At 55.7% G+C, this 17,997-nt stretch overlaps 1 protein-coding gene across 1 annotated transcript; it reads left to right on the top strand.

The window, feature by feature from the left end:
• Nucleotides 1–386: 386 nt before the first annotated feature.
• Nucleotides 387–17,309, top strand: C10H6orf132 (chromosome 10 C6orf132 homolog). Its single transcript, XM_065885964.1, has 5 exons — nucleotides 387–513; nucleotides 1,798–1,904; nucleotides 11,232–11,307; nucleotides 13,360–16,558; nucleotides 17,192–17,309. The coding sequence occupies exons 1-5, from the start codon at nucleotides 387–389 to the stop codon at nucleotides 17,307–17,309; spliced, it is 3,627 nt and encodes a 1,208-aa protein (XP_065742036.1).
• Nucleotides 17,310–17,997: the final 688 nt, after the last annotated feature.

Below are 17,997 nucleotides of genomic sequence, written 5' to 3'. Positions count from 1 at the left end.
CCATTCATGTTGTGGCAACTCAGCTGCAGAAAGGACGCTCCCTAGACCCCAACACTGGTGCAGAGATTAAATAAAATAATGAGAGAGAAGGTCTGCTTGGAAGCGTGCCTGTGTTAGTCCCCACCCCACCCCCAGTATAACGTCTTGGTGATCAAAACAGCACTATCTAGAGAATGTCCCAGGAAATCCTGTTGTCAACACACAGACGCTTAGAAGCCAGTGAGAATTGGGTGGGTTTCAGTGGTAGCTGTTGGGGGTGTCCTGTTATTTCTACTTTTCTTGTTTCTGATTGTGCCAAATCTGCACTCTTACAACCCCCCTCTCCCTCCCCACCCACCCTCTCCCTCCCCACCCACCCTCTGGCATCTTGGTCTCCAGCCTTAGGCATGGAGCCTGGCAGCCACCACTGGGGAATCATGTTTGCCCAGAGTGTACGGGACGGGACGGGGCAGCGCTGGGAACTAGAATTTCTGGAGACATGGGGAAAACTCATCATTTTGGCCCCTTTGAGAGGTAGAGAATCTGGAATGTGCCAGCCGACTCTCCGCCAGGTAGGGCATCACATAAAGGACTCTGTGTCCCATTTCTGGGGTGCTCCCCAGAGCCTCCATGTCACAGTCAAGGCCCTCTATGTGGGAATCTTTAAACGCTTGCACTTTTCTCCTAAAGTCATGTGCAAGAGGCAAGGTAACCACCATTCATCCAATGTTCCAGTTAGTAGGATTCTGGTTAGTTGGAATTTTGACCTTTCTCCTCTTTCCCCTCTGGGGAAAGGAAAGTCCCTTGCTATAGAGTCCCTTGCTATAGAGGAAAAGGAAAGTCCCTTGCTATAAAGTCCCTTGCTATAGAGGAAGAGAAAGTCCCTTGGCCCCAGTAAATGGAGAAAGCCCTCCTTGCTCATGGCCCATGTAGTAGGAGGTCCACAGTGACCCCTGCCTGTCAGAGGTGACAGTGTGTGAAATTCTCATCAATGTGTCTTAAGAGTTATGAGGGAGATTGGTTGAGAAAATGTTCTACAATAGTTCCCACTATTGTAGAAACAGCCCAGAGCACAGGTCCAGCAACTAGAGGAAGAGAAAGGTCCTGTATTGTCTTCCTACAGAGGACGGGACCACATTTGCTGGCGCTGTCATTGTTCCCATTGTACAGATGGGAAAACTGAGGCCCAGAGAGGTTAAGCCACATGGTGAGTCAGTGGCAGAGCTGGGATTTGTACTAAGTCAGGTGGACCCTACTGTCCTATTTCTGCTCTGTCCTCAAGGGCGCATCAGATGGAGCCATGCCTCCAACCATTGATGGTTTGGGAGCTAAAGAAATCTTGGGTTAGAGGAGTCCAGAAGGTGGGTGCTGGGCCACTGGGTGGCCTAATCTGCTCTGCTTGTTCCAGATTAGAAATTCAAACACTCAAGCGAAAAGCCAGCTTGTTTTCTTCCCTCTCTCAGAGATAAGCTTTAGCTGGGGCCTTGATCAAGCTCTCAGGGCCGCAAAAGGAGGGACTTGTTGTGGGAGTGAAGGCTCAGGACCTGTATGGGGTGGATGAGGAGAGAGAGGACTGCTGGTGGCTGAAAGCTTCAGGAGACCCCAAGAAACCGCCCCTGGAGTCCCTCCCAATCCTGCTTCACTTGGTCCCAAAAGCACACGCCCCACCCGTAGGATCTTGTTATGTAAGAGGTGCTGGGCTGGGTCCAGCAGGGGCCACTGCGGGGCCTGATTAAACTCAGTTTTCCTGATTAAACTCCATTGGCCCCTGTGCCTTTGATCTCCAGCTCATGGTCTCCCCTCACTTGTCTCCCCTAGATGGGATCTATTTTGGAGACAACCGAGTTGACACAGTGAGTGAGTCGGGAACCGCCACACTGAAAGCTCGGCCAAGAGTCCGGCCCCTGCTGACCTTTCTTCCACTGGTGAGTACTGTTCTGCCCTGAGGTCTGTGGGTCTGCTGTGGATGGGCCACCTTGGCTGCCATAGAGGAGGGAGCCCCACCTGCCCTGGCCCGAGTGGTCATCAGCCTCACCCTCTGTCCATTTCCTTCCGTCCTGATGCCAACCCAGGGTGGCTACTGGGAGGAGGCATGGCTCATGGCAGAAAGGCTGGGATTAGGGGTGTCAGCTCCTCTGAGTCGAAACCTAAGGAGAGGTTATGGGGAAGTTGCATGCAGAGGCAATGCAGCAGTGGGTACCTCCAGTTCAGCAGGATTCATATTCCACAATCACCGATGGCTGACTGCTCTGTGCCACGCCCTGCATTGGATTCTGGGATTCAGAGATGATTGAGCCAGCATTGCTCAAGGAACTCCCTGCCCAGTGCAGGGGATGAATCACTAAACAGACTATTAGAATATAGGCCAGAGCAGGAGTGGCCAATCCAGCTACAGGGTGGTGATCAAGGAAAGCTTCCTGGAAGAGGTGGCACCTGAACTGTCTCAAAGGTCAAATAGCAGTGACCCTTGGGAGAAGGGCATTTGGGACCGATTTGTTTGTGGATCTGGAACTGCCAGAAACCAAAAACTCCCTTCTGGAGCCTGTGGTTGGGCTTTTGTTCTCTAAAGGGAAAGACACTCAAAACAACTGCTCTGTGACTGGGTTTTCAGGGACAGCCGAGACCAGCGCCATCCAATAGAAGTATAATGTGAGCCTCATGTGTAATTTTATAATTTCTAGTAGGTACATGGAAAAGAAATAGGTAAAATTAGTCCAAAGATGATCATTTCAACATTTAATCAATGTAGAAAATACTACTGAGGTAGTTTACATTCTTTCTTTCATACTAAGCCTTCAAAATCTGGTGTGCCACATTTAGAGCACACATCTGACTTCTGACTAGCAACATTTCAAGGGCTCAATAGCCACTTGTGGCCAGTGGCTACCGTATGCGACAGCCCAGATTTAGAGCCTAAACTGTCAGCCTCATAAATTCCAGGTTCACTACTGTCTGTGAGACCTGGGTCCCGGTTGAGACAATACAGTCACTGGGGTCACAGCATCCCATACCTCAACTGACAAGGCACCTAATCCTGGTCTGAGTTCTCAGGGGCCTGTTAGACCTCATGGCACCCCATGCCTCAGTCTGGGGCACCCACAAGTTCTGTCCAGCACAACCATCTCCCTTGCACCATCACCGATTTTTTCTGGGTTGTCCAAGCTCACCTACCAGACCCCGAGATTCTTTGTGAGAGGGACTGAGTCTTACAGTCTCCTTGCTGCGACCCCAAGGCCTGTATGTGGAGGGCTGAACACACAGACCTCTGGGAATACAACTTTAAGTAATTTATTTTCTGCTTACAAAAGCAATTCACAGACATCACAGACGAATAGAGAGAGTACACCACCACCAACAAAAAGGTATAAAGCAAATGAGTCCACCCCTAACTTTGTTTCCAGAGATGCATAAAACTGTTACAGGGTTATCGCACCCATACATGCAGATGAAATAATTTTGAGATTTTCCATCGCTGGAAGTGAATTCGATTCTCTCCCTTCACCTACTCCCAGCACACATACTCAGAATTGCAGTGGTGGGCGCCCAGGGCTGACACACCAGTGCCTGTTCTGGTTGTTAAAATATTTAAATAAATGGCTGTTTCCCCTTGAGTGGCTCTTGCTGTCCTGGCTCCTCCCTCAGATCTGCACCAGCAAGTAAAGTGTTAATGCACTGCAGCTGAGTTTCTTCTGACGGGCCGGCATCCTGTATCCCCGCTCCCACCCACCCACCCACTTTGGGCCCCTTCAGTGATCAGTGCAGGTCCCTGCCTTTCTGCTCTCCTCCTTTCTGGCTTGGGTCCTCTGGTTTGGATCTGGTCTGGGCCAAGCCGAGCATGACTGGGGGGGCCGCACAGGGTTAGGGACTGCTGGCTGGTACTGGCTTGGGAGCAGTCCTTCCGGGCAAGCCTCAGACCCAGTCCCAGGAGATGGGGCTTCTCGCCACCAAACTCACGGCCCCTCACTGGTGGAGGCGAGGGAATGAACACACTGTGAACCCACGACTGAAAGGGGCCTCGTCGGGTCCACACCAGCCTCACTTTACATTGGCAGGAACTGAACCCAGAAAGGGAAGGTCATTCCATGCCGTCGGTGCCGGCTGGGTGGCTTGTGTGGTCCTAGCCAGTGGCAGGGCCGTGAGATCGTGGCTGACACGTGGGGGACACTTACTGTGCGTCAGGCACCATCCCCAGTGCCTCGCGTGTGTTAACAGAGTCATTGGAGCCACCCTCTTGGGAAGATGCTGCTGTGAATCCCCCTTTTACAGGTAGAGAAACTGAAGCACAGGATGGGGCAGTAACTTGCTTAAGGACAGGCAGCTCATAAGTGGCAGAGCTGGGATTTGTAGCCAGGCTCCAGGCTCCGAGTTCTATTCAGGCCGTCCTATCTTCCCCTCCACCCACGGCCTAGAAGCTTTTTTTCTTCCCTCCCAGCACCAGCCCGCAGCACCGCCTGCATCTCCCGTGTCTGCCTCTCTGAACCCCTGCCTGGCAGCCAGGGCTTTCTGGGCACCAGGGCTTTTGCCTCTGTAGGGTCATAGGCCCCTTTGAGAGCATGATGAGGCTGTGAGCCACGTACACGTAATTTTGCTTACAATTCCAACAGAGGGATCTCAGGCCCCTGGAAGCCCACCTATGACGCATCTTAAGATTAGGAACCCTGGGCATGGTGGCCCGTATCCCGGGGACATGTTTTACTCCTGACTCAGGTCGTAAGATACAAAGCAGCCCCGATATCCTTCATCACCGGCTCCTGGGTTGAGGGGAGTCTGACTCCTCTCCCTTAGGCTCTGGGCTGGATCCTTTGCTTTCTTCTAGCTGGGGCAGGAGGCCGGGAGAATGAGAGGCAGGAGGACAGAATTGTGGGTTCACACGTAGACACACGTGCGCACACCCTGGCCCCCAGCCCCACCGAGTTGGGGCAGGGGTGGGGAGCTGGGTCGAGGCCAAGCCCTGCCTGACACTGTCCTAACCAGCTGGGCCTTGCCCCTCCCTCTCCTCCCTTCCCACACTCAGGGGGCACCTCCCAGGCCAGGCCACCCTGGGGCAGGGGAGGCTCAAGGCGGCGATGCCCACGACAGGCCCATGTTCTTCCTTGAGCGCCGTCCGGGCCGGACCGTCTTCTGGGAGCACTGTGGCTGTCAGTACCTCTCAGGAGCCCGCAGAGGGGCTGGTGCGAGAGGGGAGGGCAAGATGAGGTGGAGAAGGGCCACAGCAGGTGCTACTGGCCCCTTCCTGGAGCTTCCTTGCCCTGTTTGAGGTGAAAGTGCAGAGAACAAAGAAATACTTTTCCAGGCAGCCAGCAGCCGGAGGCCAATTATGAAGAGGACCTTGGGATCCCTCAGTGACTGGGATGGGATCTGCATTGATCCTCAGGTAACTGGCACCAGTGCCCGCTCTGCCACTGGGCTGCAGGGTGGCTAAGGGCCAGGCCCTTCCTCTCCCAGGGCCGCTGGCTCCTCACCCACCAGCGGGGGTTATACTGGATGGTCCACTAGGGTCTCCTCAGCTGTGATTTTCTGTGTTAAAATAGCTTGCTAACAGAGGGGCAGGAGGTGGGGTCAGCTCCCTGGAGCCCCCCAGAGACTCCAGGCCCTCTGAAAAGGACATGCTTCAGTCACCAGGGCCACCCCGCTTCCTGCTCTGCCAGCTCTGAGGAACTGGATTAGAATTGCAAACTTCAGAGCTGGGGTAGGGGCGGACCTTAGTGCTCATCAGGGCGAGAAAACTGAGGCCCAGGGAGGGGACGGTCCTGCCCAGGCCACACAGATCAAAGGAGGTGGAGACAGGACCCAAGCCCAGGTCTCCTCCTCTCAATCCAGTCCTGTCTCCACCACGTGGGCCTGGGCTGAGTCGGGGAAGGATCCTTTCTCCCCACTTCCTTCTACCTCCAAGGGGGAACCCGGCCCAGAGCTCAAGCCAGAGCCTGTCCCTAGCTTTTGAGAGCTGATCTGGTGGAACAACTGGTGGAAGGAAGGTCATACTTTTCTCTGGGGCTGCCTCTTGCCCTACCCTAGTCTGAGCCCAGCCATCTCCAGGGCGATGCATATGAGGAGTTAAAAATTAAATGCCAACGTGGCAAATATGGGGAAACTGGCTGGACAGGTCCCCTGGGCTGCTGCAGGCGGTGAGAGCTCCCTGGGTCACCCCACCCTCTGAGTCAGGCAGGCCTGGCAGTGCCTGGGGAGGTGTCAGCCTGGGTTCCGGGCAGGAAGCCTGACTGTCTGGACCCTGCCCTCCTTGAAACGCAAAGATGCAGCCCAAGTCAGCCGGATTTCTCCTTCCCACTTTTCCACCCCATCCCCCGCCGTGGGAGCTCATCTCTGAACTCAAGGCCCAGGCTCCCTTTGGGGTTGGGGTTTGAGCTCCTTAGGGTGAGCTGGGAAGGGCAGTCCTTATTGGCTTTCGAGTGATTCGCGCGGCTGACGTTAGCTGGGAGGGCTGTCAGGTGGGGGAAGCTCCATGCGTTCCTGGGGGGTGGGTGTCAGAAGCTTGCAGCCAGTGTACAGATGGAGCACCCTCTCCCCACCGTAGCCACCCCCGCCTCTGCCCACCTGGCTCCTCCTCCATGGTGGAGGTCTCAGCCTGAACCTCCAAAGCTCCACCCACACCCTTATCCTTATCCACGCATGGCCACCCCTTGGGCTCAGGGATGTGCACCCCCAGCTTGGGCTGCCCTCAGGACTGACTGGGAAAGAAGCTCTAGACATGGGCTCAGGGCCATTTAAATGGGGGATTCTAGGGACCTTGGTGCCTGGAGCAGGATCAAGAACGGGGTGTTGTGGGCTCTTAGGGCATGTCCCTTTGATCCCATGGACTCCTTGCCCTAAAGGGAACCAGAGCAGGGCCCTCTGTAGCTCAGAGTCCAGGGCAGGACCCTGAAACGAGGGTCTAAGAGCAATTCTGGGATGGCAGGCTGGTCCAGAGGAAGACGGCCTTGTTGGTGGAATTCTCTGTTCCCCAGGAAGGGGGTATGAGCTGTGGCAGAGGGTGGAGGGCAGGGCGGGGAAGTAATGGGGCTTTTTTTTTCTTTTTTTTTTGTGGTATGCGGGCCTCTTACTGTTGTGGCCTCTCCCGTTGTGGATCACAGGCTCCGGACGCACAGGCCCAGCGGCCATGGCTCACGGGCCCAGCCGCTCCACGGCATGTGGGATCTTCCCGGACCAGGGCGTGAACCCGTGTCCCCTGCATCGGCAGGCGGCCTCTCAACCACTGCGCCACCAGGGAAGCCCTGGAGCTCTTCTTTTTTAATGCTCACTGGTTCCCAGCTTCAGAGAAGCTGCTGTGTGGGGGTCACACTCTGTACCCTCACGCTGCCCCGCGAAGCCAGGAAACAACTAACCGGCTGGGCTTCACCCCGCTGGGGACACTGGGTGCCTGGAGGGGTTTCCTGTGGCTCTCACTCTGGGGGCCTGTCCCCCTGCTCCCCCAGCCTACAGCAGTGTCCCCAGCCGTGCCTGGCTCTGACTCTGACTCAGGGTCATTTCCCTCACCCCCTGCAGCTCCACACCTCACCCTGAGGTGCCGCAGCCAGGCTACTGGAGGAATCTGGTGAGGAAGTTTGCATTCCACAATGTGTCAGTAAGGCACCGAGCTGGCCTGTGTCCAAGGCAACCGTGTGTGGCCCATTGGCCAAGCTCCTGGTGACCCACCCTTGGGGGTTGCCTGGGTTCTGAAGAATCCCAGGCATGAGCACGTGTGTGTCCCAGTCCCAGGGAGGCCAAGGGGGCAGGGCTGGGCCCCTCGGTGGGGTAAGGCTGTCCCCTGAGCCCTTGGTGGTGCAGCAGGGGGCTAGCAATGGGCTCTGACCCCCTGTAACATTAAGGGGGAGACAACCTCATCCTGAATAGTGAATGCTTTCCTCCCTTCCTCTTTCCTTCCTCCTTCTCTTCAACTCTGAAATGTCTGTGGTTGAAAGGGCAGTAGGAGATTCCCGGCTGCCTGACCCTGACTACGGGGAAGCACCCATGTATCTCTTCAGGTCCAGCTGGGCAGACACGTCCCGGGAGCTGTGCCCAGGCAGAGTGTCCATGGACTCAGGCCACTGCTCACCTACTGAGCTTTGTTAGGGCCTGAGGGCCAGGAGCCCGGGGAAATGTCCTTCCTTGAGTGCTTCTCTGCAGGATCTATCTAGGTGTGGGGTATCACAACAAACCGAAGGGAAGTGGGATCAACCCCATCTTACAGATGAGAAAACTGAGCCTCAAAAGGCGAGAGGGGGGCACACTTCCTGACCACTGACCTTGTGTCCGATTCTGTCTTTGAGATGATGGAGTTAAATTAAGATTGCCCATCTGGGGACTTCCCTGGCTGTCCAGTGGTTAAAACTGTACATTTCCAGTGCAGGTTTGATCCCCGGTGTGGGAACTAAGATCCCACATGCCACGCGGTGTGGTTAAAAAAAAAAAAAAAAAATTGCCAATTTGGTCTGCCTGCCTATAAAATCCATGCTCTTTCTTCTTGATTACAAGAATTAAAAAAAAAAAACAAAACTACGTACTGTGTGCTTTTTTAAATTATGAAGGAAACAGAAATTCATTGTTAAGAACTGAACATAGAGACAAGTATAAGGAAGAAAATATATATAAATATTCTTGGAACGGCACTTCTGCCCCCAGCCTCCCTGCCAGCTAATCACTGCTGGGTGACTTTTCAATATATGAGGCTGTGAGGGATTTTAAAGGGCTGCTTGACTGAGCTGGGGAGCTGGTTTGCACCCCTCTGTGAGGTGACCAGTGATCTTAGCTTTTGGGTGTTGTCTGGGTGTAGGGACACAGAAGGCCTGAGGCCCAGTTCCATGGGGAATGCCCCATCTGGCAGGGCCAGGGCTGGACTCTACCCCAGGCACTGAGCAAGGGCCGCTCTGTGGCAGCAGTGCCGGGAGTGGCCGTGGCTTCAGTAGTTATGGTGTGCGGGCTCAGTAGTTTTGGCCTGTGGGCTCTAGAGCTCAGGCTCAGTAGTTGTGGCGCACGGGCTTAGTTGCTCTGCGGCATGTGGGATCTTCCCGGACCAGGGCTCGAACCCGTGTCCCCTGCATTGACAGGTGGATTCTTAACCACTGCGACACCAGGGAAGTCCCCAAAATTCTTTAAGAACAAGAAGATGGGTTGTTTGTTGCCCTCAAATGGCCAGAGAGTAATTCTGAGATTGCCCTTGGTAACCCAGGGTCTTGTGGATATTTCTGAAACATCTACCTTGAATCCCCCTTCTTATATATTAAACCATTAAGTCTAGAGAGTTCGCACCATCAGCGAGTAACAACTTGGCTTACTATGTGTCCCGCTTTGGGGGATTCGTGTAAAACATGTCCCTGGGCTCCAAGGAGCAACCACATCTTATTGGAGGAACTGGGGTAATATCTAGAGAGCAAACAGAAGTCCTCCCTATGGGGCTTGGCTGTGGGCTGCTCTGAACAGGGTAGGTCAGTGTGGGCTGGTGCAGACAGGGGATGGCTCCTTAGGAATAACAACAAGAGCTAACATTTATTGGGCTTTCACTACATGCCAGGAGCTAAGTGCTTTTTGTGTATTGCATCGCTTAATCCTCACAGCTTCCCTAGAATAGGTAAATTCTATTTTCATCACAGTTGCATAGTCAGGGAACCTGAGAGTTTACGTCACTGGCACAGTCATACAGCTAGTAGGTGGCAGAGCCGGAATTCAAATCCAGACAGTCTGGCTTCAGAGCTTCCCCTTCCCTGCTACCATCTTTCTAGAGGGGCTCAGCTAATCCTTGCAGGATGAGAGACTTAGACTTTAAAGAAGCAAAATACCCAGGGGTGGGAGCTCCACAGACCTGGGTTTGACGGCACTGGTCATATGACTATAGATAACTTACCAAACATTTCTGAGCTTCCGCGGTCTCTGACAAATGGGGATAGCTTCTTCACAGAGTGGTGTGACGGCGATCATATGTTTAGAGCACAGAGCAGTGGGTGGTATTGTTAGAAATGGAGGGTGGGAAGAGGAGCACAGCCTGACCAACACCCAGCGTCAGGGATGAACGTGAACCAGATGTGTGGGTTGGAAGGATCCTGGGGAGGGAGTTGGTCCAGCTGGAATGCAGGATGGCTGTAACAGGTGAGTGGAAATAAACGTTGGCTGGGAAGGATGAGGCCAGGGTGTTGAGGACCTTGAAAGTGACCATAAAATGCTCCACAGCTCCTCCAAAGGACAGGTGTGTGGACGTTGTTGACATATGGAAATGTGTGTTTGGGGAAAAGAAAAAAAGAATGTAAAATAGTATGTACAAACCGACAGCTGTATAAACGCATTATGGTCTCCACCTTCCACAGCTCCAGTTCACCACTTTTTACTTAGGTACTTTTCTGTAAATACCTAATGAAAGCTAAGCGTGAACAGGAGGCCAGGCTGAGGGGTTTGGCTTTTTATCTTGTGGCCATCCCTGGGGAGTCACGCAGAATTTTTTTGTTTGTTCTGTTCTAACTGAGATACAATTTATATACAGTTGATTCTCATTATTTGCAGATTCTGTATCTGCAAATTCGCCTACTTGCTAAAATTTATTTGTAACCCCCCACATCAGTACTCAAGATGCTCTGGACATACGCAGAGTAGTGAAAAATTTGGGTCACCTGATGCACACGGGCCCTGCTGAGGTCGAACAAGACACTTTGCTTTCTTGTTTCAGCCCTCATGCGGTAAATAAGCGTCCTTTTCTATTTAGTGCCATGTTTTTTCATATTTCTTTGCTTTTTGTTGGTGATTTTGCTATTTAAAATGGTCCCCAAGCATAGGGCTGATGTGCCGTCTGACATCCCTACATGCGAGGAGGCTAGGTGAGGTGCCTCTATGTGCGTTATGTAAGCTCCGAAGGTGTGAGTTATGGTGCTGTTGGCCGTGAGTTCAGTGTCAGTGAGTCAACAATAGATATTAAATAAGGTCTCTTTAAACAGAAACAGGCATAAAACAAAGTTATGTATTGATCAGCTGATGAAGGTGCCTTGACCAAGGTTTACAGGAACCTAACCCTCGGGCATTTCCCTCGGGCATTTTGATCCAGTTTTTGCTAATTGGGTGTTCGCAGCAACTTTATAGACCCTAACTACCGCGAATAACAAGACTCGACTATATCATAAAATTCACCCTTTTAAACGAGCCCTTTTATATTTTAGTATACTCACAAGGTTGTGCAACCATCACTGTGGATTTTCCAGCAATAAAATGGTCTCACGAGTAGCGATTTAAGAACCATATGTCTTTCCCTGTCCCCTAACTGTTCTGCTCTCTTTCAGGATGCCCAGGAGAACCATGGACTGGCTGTGCCCACCCCCTCTGTCCCAGACAACTTTGCAGACCAACAAATGACAGGTAAGAGGACCCTAAGCTTGGGGCTTGTCCATCTTTCTTTTTTTCCTCCTTAAGCCCAAGCATCTGGTCCCCCCTCCCCAGCTGGTGAGAAAGCTGGAGTCCCTGGGCCTCTTGGCTGCTGGCTGTTGTGGGTGGGAGATGAGGAGAGCCACGGTTGGCTAAGGCCCAGTGGGGGAAGGATGGTGAGGGCCGAGGCCAGAGCAGGAACAAGTTCAGCGTGAGTGGTAGAGAGAACCCCGGAGTCAGGCAGACCTGGCTTCGAGTCCCAGCTCCCCTGCATACTAGCTTTGCTCCCTGGGGCAAATCACGTAACCCCTTGCACCTCCGTATCTTCCAATGAGCCACGGGCAAGACAATTCCAGTTCTGGAAGAGTAAACTAAGTACTGGATGGGATGCAAGTCACTTCTTGTCATACCCTGCTCAAAACCCTCCAGTGACTTCCCTTGTCACCCAGTGGAAGGGTTCTTGCCAGGACCGCCAGAATCTGGCCCTACCTGGCCTCATCTCCTACTGGCTTTCCCGTCTCCTTGCTGCTCCTTCAACATCCAGGCACATTTCCACCCTCAGGTCTTTGCGCTGCAGTTCCCACTGCCCTGACAGTTCTTTGCCTGCACGTGTGCACAGCTCTCGCCTCCCTCTTTCCCTCTTTTCCTCTTTGCTCCAGTGTCACCTTCTCAGCCAGGTCTTCCCTGACCACCCTAGTCACATTGCACCCCTACCACCCCTCCTGGGTTTCCCCCATATTACTCATCACCTAATGTGGTAGTAATTTACTAATATATTATGTTTATTGCCTGTCCCATTGCCCCATTAAAGCACAAGCTCCACGAGAGCCAGTATTTTGACTATTTTTTGGTTTGTCTTTTACTCAATGTGCTCAATGGGTGCTCAATGGGTGTTGGTTTCCACGCCCCCCCTACTCTCTGTATGGCGTTTGTTTTGAAGTCAGACAGCTGGGAGCTGCACATTCCCAGGTTTGTTTCTCTCTGCCCTAGAAACTGAGAGGAGGAGAGGTGAAGGACAGGTACCCCTCAGAGAGAAGTAATCAGGGCATCCTGGTGGCCTGCAGACAATAGGGAGGGGGCAGGGGCTGGGGCCAAGAAGGGAGGGATGTGAGCCGCTGGGGCCAGGGGGGCTCAGCATCTCTCTGGTGCCTCGATCGTCCAGGTCACCTCATTTCCACAGACCCCCATCCATCCTGCAGTCCAGAATCTGTTCCAGAAGTTCTCTATGAGGTGGAAAGCTGGGTTCTTGGTAGATTCAGGATCTTTAGAAAGCAGGAGGTGCTCATGCAAATTTCTCCCTCCCAAACTTTCACCCAGACTTCCTTACTGAGGTCTCCAGGCCCCCACCCCCATCCATGACTTCCTATCTCTGCCACCTTCCCTGTCTGTCTTACGGCCGAATGAAAAGGTAAGCACAGGTGGTAGTAGTCAAAGCAATTACCATTTGTTAAGCACCTACCATGGGCCTAGCACCTGATGAGCTCTTGCCGTGCATTTACATGAATTCTCTTGCTTCATCCTCCAACAGCTTTATGAGGTGAGTGCTGACGTCGTTCCCATTTTTCAGATGATGAAACTGAGGCTCAGCAAGGTTAATGAGTGTGTCTCAGGTTACACATTTAGTAAGTGGAAGAGCCAGGATTTGAACCCTGGCCTTTCTGGCTTTGTACCAGCCAAGGCACCTGTAAGAAACACTTGGTGCCCTTGAAGGGCCTAACTGAAGAGAGTTTAGTAAAGGGATTATATACAGGACTGTGAGCGGGGGCAGAGAAGGGTGAGCCTCGGGAGCTTATGGAGATTTAGCACAGGCTCCAGAGGCTGTGCCAGGGACAGGCAGGGGCCCCTCCCCAGAAAGAAGAGGGTCACTCCCAGGAGAGCTCAGGAGACTCGAGACATGGCTGCTCCTCACGTGCTGTTCAAAAGGAAAGACATGACACCGGCCAGCTACTCCCTCAGGAGCCCACCCCGCCCTGCCCTGGGCACTCAGAGATGGGCAAGCCCGGCTGCCTTCTCGCCCTTCTCATCTCTGCCTCTCCCTCCTTGCAGGCAGCAAGCTTATCAATGGCAACCTCCGATTATACAGCTCTGTGGGGGACCTGAGGCCTGGGCAGTATGGCCAAGACTTGCTCATCCCCCCGCCGCCCCCGGGCCCAGCCCCGGCACCACCCTCAGACGCTCCGCAGCCTCAAGAGGAGCCCTCACCACCACCTCCACCTTCCATGGCTCCCCCGCCTCCCCCGCTGCTGCTGGAACCCCCGTCCCCGCCCAGCATGGCTCCACCTCTGCCCCCAGTAATGGGGGCCCTATCCACTGCACCCCGCCTTCCCTCCCCATCCACACCCACCCCTCCGGACTTCATTCCCCCTGCGCCCCCCCTACCCCTTTTGCCAGCCCCGGCTCCCCCAGCTCCAGTGTCTCCTCGTACACCGGGGACTCACCCCTTCCCCGCTGTGGGTGTCACCAAGTGGAAATCAGAGGTAGCGCTGAGTGACAGGCAGCCAGAGGTCCCCAGAGGCAGCCCCCCCGGGAGCCCTGCTGAGCCCAAGGGGAGCCTCCTGGGACCGGAGACCCACCTCACCTTCCCCAGCTCGCTCAAGGTGCCTCCCCCAACCCCAGTCAGGTCTTCATCCATCTCCTCTCAGGAAGCACAAGGGGCTCTTCCTGAGGAAAGAGAGGCCACCAAGAAGGCCCCCAGTCGACTCCCACTGCCTCCCAGCTTTCACATCCGCCCCGCGTCCCAGGTCTACCCCGACAGGGCCACTGAACCAGACCATCCCGAGGAGCCCAGGGCTACGGCACCAGCCAGTCCGAGGCCGGGCCAGTCCCAGGCCTGGACAAGTGAACAAGCCGAGACTCCACCTGCAGCCTCTCCCCTGCCCCCTCCTCCACTCCCACCCCCTCCCCCGGCCCCCCCCCTGCCCCCAGCTGCCCCTCCTTTGCCATCTGCTGAGAAGGCAGCCCCTCCCCCGGGTGGGGTTATGAAAAGACCCAAGTCCAGCTCTCCTGCTCCCAAACCCAAACTTGACCCCCCCAGCCCAGAGGACACAGCCTCTTCAGAGTCCGTGGACTGGTGGGATCCCAGCCAGATGGCAAAGCTGCGGAACGAGCTGTCAGCCTATCTCTGTGGCTCCAGGAGAGAGGACCGGTTTGCCAGTCATAGACCAGGCCCAACTGCATCCTCTCAGGGAAAGGAGAGTCAGAAGGGCCCCAGCCTGCCAGAGAAGGAGGCGCCCCCAAGTGTTCCTGAGGAGAGTCCTTGCAGCCAGCCAGAGAGGAAGGCTGCCACCAGCCTGACCCTCCCTCCTTTGGACTACATCCCCCAAGACTCGCCAACTCCTAGCATCCGGCAGATCCGGAGTAAGTTGGAGGCCCAGCTTTCCTCATCAGCAGAGAAGGAAGCCAAGCCCAGCAGAGGGTCTCTGCCTCCCAAACCTCAGCTAGAAGGGGTAAGAATCTTTGAAAACAGGGCTGATAATGGCAAATTCTCCAAGCCCGCGGCCAAGAATCTGCCACCTCTATCCACCACCCCTCTGCCAACCACACCACTCCAGTCCAAGGCCACGCCTGGACCAGCCATACCACCCAGGGCCACACCTGAGCCAGCCACGCCTGGACCAGCCACACCACCCAAGGCCATACCTCAGCCGGCCACACCTGGACCAGCCACACCACCCAAGGCCACACCTGAGCCAGCCACACCTGGACCAGCCACACCACCCAAGGCCACACCTGAGCCAGCCACACCTGGACCAGCCACACCTGGACCAGCCACACCACCCAAGGCCACACCTGAGCCAGCCACACCTGGACCAGCCACACCACCCAAGGCCACACCTGAGCCAGCCACACCTGGACCAGCCGCACCACTCAAGGCCACACCTCTGCCCACCACATCATCCCAACTGATAGCAGAGAAGAACCTAGTCCCAGCTGGGCAGTGGGAGAAGCCAGAACCTCAAGAAGTTGCAGTGCCCTCCAAGCCAGAGGCAGGAGGGTGCTCCTCAGAGACCAGTAAGCCTACACAGGGAGCCCTCTCATCTCCAGCCCTCCCCGCAAAGATATCCCCTGGCCGAGAAGAGGTGCCATTTCTCTATAAGCCCCATCGCAGCCAGAACATCCCCAGCAGAGATGTGGCCGTAGTGACGCCCACCCTGTCCAGAGGAGAGGCTGTAGGGTCATGGGAGCCTGTGGAGGTGAAGGAGCCTCGGAGGCTGCCAGCCAACCCCCCTGCCTCAGCCCAGCCTGCTGAGGAACTCCTCAGGCATCCAGTGACAGGGCAGGTGGTGGAGCAGGGCTCCCCGATGGCTCTGCTCCTTGCAGCCAGGCAGAGGGCACAGAAGGGGAGGTCCAGAGGGGCTGCCCTGGGCCAGTCCTCCCTGCCAGGGAGTCTCCGTGGCCACAGCCAGCCCGGGGCAGGCTCTGACACCATCTTCTACAACGACGGCCAGCCCAACTCCTTCACAGTGGTCCCCAAGGTACCCAAGGAGACTGAGAAGGACCCCCAGCTAACCTTGCCAGGACAGCCCAAGGTACCCAGTCAGTGGAAGCCCCAGCCCCGCAGAGACCCAGAGGGCACGGAGCCCAGCCGCGGGTACAGCTGGACAAAGACGGAGCCGCAGGCCCCCGTGGCTTGGGAAAGACCAGTGCCCTCCAGCCTCCCCCAGGGCCGCCTGCTGCCCAAGTCCTCCTCTTCCCCTCCTTCTCCTTCCCACAAGAGGGAGGAGGAGTTCAACCTTGAGGTCATCCCACCGCCACCAGAATTCAGCAATTACCCTGAGCCCTCGCCCCGCGCCCTGCAGTATCTGGGGCGCCGGGGCTCCCCTCACCAGAACAATTTCTCAGACTTGGGGCAGCTCGCGGACGCGGGCCCCGCTCACGGCTCCTCGCGCTTTTCCGCCAGTGCGGGCCCCACCGGGGCCGCCAAGGGCCTGGACCGTTTCTCGGGCGGGGGCCGTTCGCTTATCAAGAAGCGCATGTACGTCGTCGGGGAGACCCACCGCAGCCCCAGGCTGCCCCGGGGCAGCACTGGCCGCAGCCCGACCTCCCCTAGCTGCTTCGGGCCACATCCCAGAGGGCCTTTCGCAGCGCCCGGAGGCCTGGAGATGCGGCGCGTCAACTCGACGGGCCGCGCGCCCCTCGCCGGCCTGCACGCGCGGAATATGCCCCTGGAGGGCGGCCCCCGCGGAGAGGCCAAGTACAAAGCGCCCGGCGGCGGCGACTGCGGCTGCGCCCCGGCTACCCGCAGGTGAGTTGCGGGCCAGGGTGATGGCGGGAGCCTGGGCTGGGAAGCCAGGGGAGAGGGAGGCTCTCCCCTGGACCACGGGGGAGCTGGCCAGGCCACGGCCATCAGTCTGGGACATTTGGTTTTCTCCCCTCTGGCTCTCAGGGCAGAGAGAAGGGGGAGGGAGGCACACTTCGCCTGGAGAGGGCGCCTTTCGCGCTTCCTTTATCTGCTTCCTTATATCCCGTTATCTCCTTTGTTTTCTCTTTCCCTCTCCTCCTGCTTTCCCCACCAGCTCCCTCTTCTCTCTCCTCTCTCCCACTCCCTGGAGCCCCAGCGCGGGGTGGGGGGAGACCTGAGTGGTCCTTGGGTGCTGGGATTTCCCATCCTGCAGAGACGCGTCCAGAGCCAGGCTAGGAGGGACGGGTTCTGAGCAGAAGGGTATGAGGCATGTACTCTGGCATCAGGGCCTAGACAGGAGGGAAGCCCTGTGTCTGGTGAGTCAATACTGGGGTCCCACTCTGGGGATGGTGAGCCCTGAGCTTGTGGGGCAGCTCCATCGCACTGAGCCACGTCCTTCCTCTTGTGCCCTGGGGGAGATGGAAGGGGTGTTGGTTAACCAGATATTAACCTCATCTCTCTCCTGCTCCCCACCAGGTCTCCCCACAGCAACCCCCACTACGGAAGCTCCATCAACACATTCACCGTGAGGCCTGGGACCCACCATCCCATCTCCTATGCCTACTCGGGGGCCCATCGGAAGGCCCCATCCTGAGCCCAGGGTTTTCTCAGTTCCTCTCCAAGGGGTCGGATCCAGGCACTTGTTTTTGTGGGGGTGGGAGGGACGCAGCAGGTGTTAAGTGGCCTCACTGAGACACAGAGGAGTCTGTTTCCCAAAGACAGACAGGGGGACAGTGAGTGAAGCAGTGGGCCCAGTAAGATTGAACTTCTGTTTCCCAAAGCACTGGTGTGGCTGTGGACTGTCTGCAGATGGGGGTGGGAGGGGGAAGGAGGGAGGAGAGGAGGGACCTTTAAGGAGCTGGAGCCTGAGTTTTCACTGTCTGGTACTATTTGCTTTAGCAAGGCTTATTGAAAGCAGTTTTCCAAGCAAGCCTACTGAGCAGGTTCTAAAAGCAAGGGCTGGAGCGCTCACTCAGAAGGGAACCCATCAGGATGGCTGTGACTGCTGGTCAGGCCCTCATGAGGGGCTGAGGCCCAGCCCTATCTGGGTTGGGGGTGCAGGGTGCTACAGGTTGACCTCCTCAGCCTCCACCAGTCCACCAGTTGCCACTCCCAGAGGCGACACCTGGGGTTCCTAGCATAGAAGCCACATTGAGGTGTGAGCAGGAATATGCATACATAACATGTAGAGAAGGTACTGGAACAAAGTGCTTTGCATTGACCAAGGGTGGGGATAGGGGTACTGGTGGTTCATTTCTCCCTGGCCCTGAGCTACAGGAAGG

The sequence above is a fragment of the Phocoena phocoena genome, chromosome 10 (assembly GCF_963924675.1).
Source record: "Phocoena phocoena chromosome 10, mPhoPho1.1, whole genome shotgun sequence".
Classification (NCBI taxonomy): domain Eukaryota; kingdom Metazoa; phylum Chordata; class Mammalia; order Artiodactyla; family Phocoenidae; genus Phocoena; species Phocoena phocoena.
Note: the sequence above shows the minus strand (reverse complement) of the source record. Positions and strands in the feature narration are given on the sequence as shown.